A 7568-nucleotide genomic window follows, 5' to 3' on the forward strand; every position below is an offset into this window, starting at 1 on the left:
GGAGTGTGGAGGCAAGAGGGGAAAGGGCCTTGCCTGCCTTAAACTGAGAACTCTGCCTCTAGCCAGCCTGGGGGCCTGGCCTCGGACAGGCCTGACAGTGTGTGCAGCCAGGCCCTGTTGGTTAATCAGCTGGCCAGGGCCAGGCTCAGGGAGAGGTTGGCCTGGCACAACACCAAGCCTAGATCTGGGGCCCAGGGCCAGGGGTGTGAGACTGGTGCCAGGTGTGTGTGCCTATCTGGGAGAGTGCCTGGCTAGGTGAGGGGGGCTAAGGAGGAGCCTGCTCAGTTGGGGGTCATCAGTTCTTGCATGGGGAACAAGGTCAGAGGTGGCTCAGGGTCAAGCAGGAACTGTTTGTGGAAAGGATTGACCCCGATGGCCACAGAGGCCTGAACTGGGCCTGGCTTGGGATGAGCAAAGGAACCAGAGACAATGGTTGATGGGAAGGAGAGAATAGAGCTATGGGTCTCTGTAGTAAACAAAGGGCAAGCGAGGAGACTCTCAGGATGGAGGGACGTCAGTGACAGCCAAGGGTTAAGAAGACCCAGGGCCTACCAATGGGGCAGTCAGACATGGGTTGTCATAGGCAAGAACACTCGATGTGGATGAGATCCCCAGGGAGGTGAAGACTTGGAGGCATCTGAGGGGCCAGAGCAGGACAGCTTGGGGAGAGTGTGGGAGGTGCCCCACTTCGCCCTCCTCTGTAGTATCACAGACCTGTAGAGTGTCTGAAGTGTGCTTTTGTGTGTCTATGCGTGCATGTTGTTTTGAGGACAATGACTTGAGACTGGGTTTGTAAATACATATGACGTGTGTGTGTGTGTGTGTGTGTGTGTGTGTGTGTGCATGTGCGCGCGTGCAGGCTGAGGCCCTGACCATCCTCCAGTCCAGTACATCACCTCTTCTTTCCTACCAGGAAAGACAGCCTGGCTCTTGTCACCACAGCAACAGCATAGCCCCTCCCACCAGCAGGACAGAGTGACCCGGTGGGGCTGGCTGTGCATTCTGTCTGTGCCCACTGCAGGGCAGGAATGGCTGTTTCCAAGCTTGCATGCAGATGGGGAGAGGATGACTTGGGAGCTGAGTGAGAAAAAGGGTACAGACCGTCTGGTAGAATCTATCTGGCTCCACAGACCCTCCCTTGAGTAACACCTGGTTAAGAGAGGAAGGCCAACAGATGGGGCACCTGTGTCACGCTGATCTGGACCCAGGGCAGCCTTTGAGTGGTAGGAAGGCAAGGAACAGGGCGTGGGTATCTGCAGCAAGACCCTTCTCATCTGGAGTACTCTGGCTCTGCTGCCACCACCTATGGAACAACTGACCTGTGGGGCGCAGAGCTATTTTTAAGGCTTACCGGATGGACTTTCCAGGAACCAGGAAAAAACAGGCGGAGGACTGGTACCTTGCACAGGAACTGGCTGGGGGTGTTGAAGCCTGTAGAGCAGGGACGGCCTGAGGTCCAGCTTCCAACAGCTGTGCCTAGCGGGAGCACAGACTCCGGTGCAAAGAGGAAGGAGGCTCCACAGACAGGACCCAACAGAACCTCCATTTGATAAACTGCTGGTAGGGGATAGGATGAGGCGGGATTATTTGGTGACACAGGAATTTCTCAATGCCACTCCAGAACAGATGTGTGGGTAGCTGTTCAGATCAAGTCTCTTACCAGACCTTCCCTCAGGCCAAATTGAATATGATAAGGCTCCTATGGTTCCCTGGGGGTGAGGGCCAGGGTCTATCCTGATATGTCACAGAGCTTAGTAGGTTTGGGGCCCTCCACACACACAGAGGTCCACAGAGTAATCGCTCTTCAACACAATAAAGATAAAGCCCCACCCGAGGAGAAGGCTGCTCTGTTCCACAGATCCCTTCCTTCTCCTCAGGTCCTCTAGGACTGCAAGGGGTCTTCGGTCTACCTTCAAAGTGAGGGGGGAGGAGCTATGGGTGACTGAGCACCTTTGAGGATCAGTTCCTCATTGCTGTTAGTTTGAGGAAATACTAGGTGTTGGGAGCACCCCTCAGGAGTTTAGGGAGCAAGAATGGCATGATCCTCCCCAGTTCTGGTCTTGTAAGGCTGACTTTATGAGGAACTAGCCAAGGTGAAGACCAGGATGATCTGGAGAGAACTGGCTTAGACATTCACATGCTGGGTAGGGGTCACTAGAGAGGAACCAGGGGGAACCCCAGCCATTCTTTACCGTTGAATTTACTATCCACCTAGATCCAGATAGCTCTGGAACACTCTTCCCCTCTCCTCTGGGTCCCAAAGTCTGGGGTCCAAAACAACCAGAGTATTTTGGCCAGGAAAAGGACAGGTCCTGTTGGACTCTTAGCTGGCCCTTTGAAAGCATCCATAGGCAGACTCTCCACCCTGTGAATCCCACTGGTAGGTGCTGCAGGTGTTTTGGACAGATATGGTCAGCGCCTGGAAGCTCTTCAGGGGAGAGCCAGAGGGAGCTCCAAGAACTTGAGACCCATTCAGAGCACTAGCTAGTGTGTGTGTGTGTGTGTGTGTGTGTGTGTGTGTGTGTGTGTGGCGGGGGGGTGGGATGGGTGGGTGGGGTGGGGTAAGGAAACTGGGTGGGCCCTGGATTGGATCAAGACAGGTGACACCTCAGAAGGGTTCCAGAGTGGGGAAACTCGTGTGACCTGTGGCATGAAGCAGAGGGACAATTACAAGGAGCAAGAGGTCAGGCTCCAGTTACCCAGGAATATCAGCTGAATTGTTTAGACTTCTATCTATCGTCCGGGGAGAGATGGGAAATATGTTTAGTTCCCTGCTCTCAACCGTCATGGTTCAGCTAAGACTGGCAGATGACCGCTGACATCGTCAACTCCTGGGCTGCTCTTGGGCCAGTGACTTGGCCTGGGGTCAACAACAGTAGAGTCCAATTTCACCAGTGCCTTAAAAAGGGCACAGGGACTGCTCAGAAGGGGACTAAGGACATGATCGCCATCAACGAAGGCCAACTGGTAGCTGTGGGCAGCCGATGGACACATTGTCAGGTGGCTGTAAAGCGGAGGGACAGGACCCCAGGGCAGAGGATCTAGAGGTTAGGCAGGCTACCATTGTACCCAGCTAGGATCATGAGGTCTGAGCTCAGATGATGGGCAAACACAAGGCGTGCTACAGGGAGGTGGGGCTGGGCTGAAAGGTCTGAGGGCGATGCTTTCTCCCTCGGCCAGCCACGTGCGCACCGTGGCGCGCGAGCAGTGGGTGACGCACACAAGGCGAGTGTCAGCGAAGGCTTAGAACCGCATGGGTGTCCTCCCGGACTTCCGTCTCTCTGACGGAGCCGGCTCCTCGCGCTCCACGCGCAATGGACGCCCACGGAGAGCGGGGGAAGAACACGCGTAACTCACGGAGCCGGAGAGTGACCTTCCTTTGCGCGGCCTGGGGGTGAGGCTCGGAAGGCCCCGCCCCGCATCGCCATTGGCTGAGTCCCCGTGTCCTTTCAAAACCTCGGTTTTCATTGGCTTATGCGGCCCCGCCCGCGCTGCCAGAGGCGGAGGGGCCGCCGCCCGCGCGCGAGCTGCGCAAGCGCAGGGAGAGTGAGCGTGGTGTGGATAGCCGCGGAACGCCGTGCGCCTCCGCGACTCTACTACGGCAAGCTAGTCCGGACGGGTCGCCGTCCCCGCGCACCACGGGCCCTTGACAAACCGACAGGGAACGTCCGGCTTTCCCAGCAACGCCTTGCGATACTAGAGCAGCACAGCAAAGCAAGCCTCGGGCTGGGGGGCGGAGCCTCGGGCGGCCCCGCCTTCGCGGAAGGATACGCACCTCCGTAGTCCAAAACCCCGGGGCGAGGCGGCCGGGGCGTGTGAGCCGCTCGGCCAGCTGCCGTCTACGCGCTTTCGCGCGGCCACCGGGTAACTGCGCCGCGCGACTGCCTCGCTGAGCGCTCGGCCTCGGGGCCGCGGGATCCGCCGCGCTGTCTGCGGTCGGGAAGACCGCCCTCCCGCGTCCGTGCCGGACGGGTCAGAGGCGGCACCGCACGCGAGGCCACCCGCGATGCTGCTGTCTAAGTTCGGCTCCCTGGCGCACCTCTGCGGGCCTGGCGGCGTGGACCACCTTCCGGTGAAAATCCTGCAGCCAGGTACGTGCGCGGGCCGGGGAGGGGGCCGGGGCGATGGCTGGAGGGGCTTTGGGCCATCACCAACCGGATTGCGTGTCCCCCCACAGCCAAGGCGGACAAGGAGAGCTTCGAGAAGGTGTACCAGGTGGGCGCCGTGCTGGGCAGCGGGGGCTTCGGCACGGTCTACGCGGGTAGCCGCATCGCCGACGGACTCCCGGTGAGTCGGGGCTCCGGGCGCACCCGCGTGGTCGCTGGCCACGCTCTGCCACCCGGCTGACCGCTCGCGTGTCGCCTTCCCCCCCGCAGGTGGCGGTGAAGCACGTGGTGAAGGAGCGGGTGACCGAGTGGGGCAGCCTCGTAAGTGTGCGGGCGCGGGGGGTGCGGGTGCGGGCAGGCGCGGGCCGCCTTGGCTTTGTCCGCTGACCGTCTTGTCCCCCCAGGGCGGAGTGGCCGTGCCCCTGGAGGTGGTGCTGCTGCGCAAGGTGGGCGCGGCGGGCGGCGCACGCGGCGTCATCCGCCTGCTGGACTGGTTCGAGCGGCCCGACGGCTTCCTGCTGGTGTTGGAGCGGCCGGAACCGGCACAGGACCTCTTCGACTTCATCACGGAGCGCGGCGCCCTGGACGAGCCCCTGGCGCGCCGCTTCTTCGCGCAGGTGCTTGCCGCTGTGCGGCACTGCCACGGTTGCGGGGTTGTGCACCGAGACATCAAGGACGAGAACCTGTTAGTGGACCTGCGCTCGGGAGAGCTGAAGCTCATCGACTTCGGCTCGGGCGCGCTGCTCAAGGACACGGTCTACACTGACTTTGACGGTAAGCAGGTGGTAGCATTCCGGCGACTGTTGGGCGGCCGCGCGCCGTGTCGGGCTTGCGGTGGGGGGGAGGGGTGGGGACGGCGAGTGGGGACACCGGGGTAGCCCTCTGCGGTGTTAGGGCGCAGGGTCTGGGGACGGTGGGTGGCAGCCAGGGAGACCCGCGGTGCGCGCGTGACGCAGGGTACAGCCAGTCGTCTCGGCGCCTTGGCCCCTCCCTGTGTCGGGGAGGGCGCTCGCGGGCCTCCCTCGCGTGCGTGCGTGCGGAGCGCGGGGGCGCCGCAGTAGAAATCCCCGCATTGCGGAGCGCGGGGAAGCCGGGGCTCCCCCACGCCTCCTCCCTCCTCCTGTCTCTCCCGCCCCTCCTCTTCCCGAGCTCCTCTCCTCCCTTTCTGGCCACGCAGAGCTGAGCCTGCAAGCCGGGCGGGAGGAGCTGGAACACTCGGCTTGGTTCCTTGTAGCTTACGTTTGTATCTGTTTGTTGTGAAACCGGAGCCGGAGCTCATGTGACGTGCTCCTGCAGTGGGGCCTGTTGGGGGTGGGCCTTCACCTCCCTTTCACTCCTGCCCCTCCCCTGCCCGCCACGTCCCTCCTTTCCTGAGCCCCGCCTGCTGCTGTGTTGGGGTTTTTCCAGGGTGATGACAAGCAAGATTCGGGAGGCCAGGGTGGAGGCAGGCTGCCAGCTAATGAGGGCGGGCGCCCAGTGCGTGCGGCCGAGCTTCCATTATATATCTTAATTGTTGCTAATCCCGACTCTTACCTAGGCACTCGTGTGTACAGTCCCCCAGAGTGGATCCGCTATCACCGCTATCACGGGCGCTCTGCCACTGTGTGGTCTCTGGGTGTACTGCTCTATGACATGGTGTGTGGGGACATTCCCTTCGAGCAGGATGAGGAAATCTTGCGTGGCAGGCTGTTTTTCCGGAGGAGGGTCTCTCCAGGTGTGTGTTGTATAGCCTAGATCTGGGTTGGGAGCAGGGCAGTGCAGTGGTAGGACTCTGACCCCTGTTCTCCTTGCAGAGTGCCAGCAGCTCATTGAGTGGTGTCTCTCCCTGCGGCCCTCAGAGAGGCCCTCACTGGACCAAATTGCTGCCCACCCCTGGATGCTGGGGACAGAGGGGAGCGTTCCAGAAAACTGTGACCTTCGGCTCTGTGCTCTGGACCCTGATGACGGAGCCAGCACCACTTCTAGCAGTGAGAGCTTGTGAGGAGGAGGAGCCTGAAGTCCACACTGGGGGCCTGGGCTCAGCCTAGACAGTCCCCTCCCAGAATGAACATTCTCTGCCTGGGATGTCTCCTGCAAAAGCAGTGACCTCTGACCCCTGGTGACCTTTGCTCTCGGCACCGGGCCTGTTTCCTTTGCTTTGAGTGCCTTTTTGAACGCTGCTCCACAGGGCCTGGGTTTTCTTGAGCTCTTCTGTCCAAAGATGGCTGCGGGCTAAGCAAGGTCCCGCCTGCTTCGGGTGGATACTTGAACCAGAGACCCCTATCCTGCTGCTGCATCTTGGAGGCAGCCTTCCTGACCAACTGTGTCTGACATGGAGCACCTCTGTGGTGCCCACATCCCACCCTCCAGTCTCATGGTGTTCGTCTGGGCATGTCTGCACAAGCAATGCAACGGCTGGGCCACTGATGCCCATCTGCCACCCCAGGCATGCAACTTAGGCGTGCCAGGGTCTCTTATTTATGGTGTGACCACCCTGGAGGGCGCCCCTGCCCTGCTGGGGCTATTTATTGTTTAATTTATTTACTGAGGTTACTTCCTCCAAACAGCCACCTCCTCCAGGCCCCTGGGGTATACAGGACAGTCAAGGGTGGCTCTGTAGTCCACAGAACCCATCCTCCTTCCTGCACCTGGAGTAGGTCCCCAGCCCACATGTCTGTGGGAGGAAGAACTTGTACAGTGGCTAATTTAAGGGAAGTGGGGGACCCTGCCACCCTGGGCACCTTTGCCTTGGGGGGTGGGTTTTAAATTATTGACCTTGTACAGTCTGCTTGCTGGCTCTGAAAGCTGGGGTGGGGGACAGAGTCTCAAGCCCTTAATTTATTTTAGCAGCTGTGTTTTTGTGACCCTGATGTGAGTAGGCATCAGGGGTGGGGGTTGTTTAAGTTCAAAAGTGTCTGAAAATCATATTTTTTATACAGGTATTTCAATTAAATGTTTTGGTATATAATGGATATCTTGTGTTTATTGGACTGGGACCCAGGGTGGGACTCTGAAAAGGGTTTGGGAGCCTGAGTAGCCTTCCAGAGATGACTGCTGAGGCCCTGTCAGCTGGGCAAGGGGGCAGCCTAGTGCCTTATGGCTAGCCAGAGGGTCTTACTTGCCATTGTCCCTTGTCTTTTTCTCTACTCAGAGAAGGCTGGACCATTAAAGGCTTTAGTGGGTGTGGCCTTTGCCCTTTGGGAGGGAAACAATCTGTTTCCTGCAGTTGTGAGTGGCATTCTGCCTTCAAGCTTGCTGGATATTCTGAGGGTTGAGTCAAGTTTGCCAGGGAGGATGGGACAAAACAATCACTGGTGAAAGGTGGGGTTGAGTGCCACAGGGTGTGATCAACAGCATTGAACTGTGGCCTGACGGGAGGGAGAGCCAGCCATGAGCCTTGTCCAGGTGTAAAAATGGGTCAGTGGTGGACAGTGCCCAGTCTTGGGAAGCCACTGGGTGCCTTATGGCCCTACCATCTGTAGA

The 7568-nt window shown here is 59.4% G+C and overlaps 1 protein-coding gene across 1 annotated transcript; it reads left to right on the forward strand.

Annotated features, from left to right (window-relative positions):
- Nucleotides 1-3549: 3549 nt before the first annotated feature.
- On the forward strand, nucleotides 3550-7053 carry Pim3 (Pim-3 proto-oncogene, serine/threonine kinase). Its single transcript, XM_048444898.3, has 6 exons — nucleotides 3550-4091; nucleotides 4178-4287; nucleotides 4377-4427; nucleotides 4511-4880; nucleotides 5644-5820; nucleotides 5900-7053. Exons 1-6 carry the CDS (start codon nucleotides 4007-4009, stop codon nucleotides 6085-6087), a joined length of 981 nt encoding a protein of 326 aa, XP_048300855.1. The 5' UTR covers nucleotides 3550-4006; the 3' UTR covers nucleotides 6088-7053.
- The last annotated feature ends 515 nt before the right edge of the window (nucleotides 7054-7568 follow it).

Source organism: Myodes glareolus, chromosome 19 (genome assembly GCF_982192425.1).
Source record: "Myodes glareolus chromosome 19, mMyoGla1.1, whole genome shotgun sequence".
Lineage (NCBI taxonomy): Eukaryota > Metazoa > Chordata > Mammalia > Rodentia > Cricetidae > Myodes > Myodes glareolus.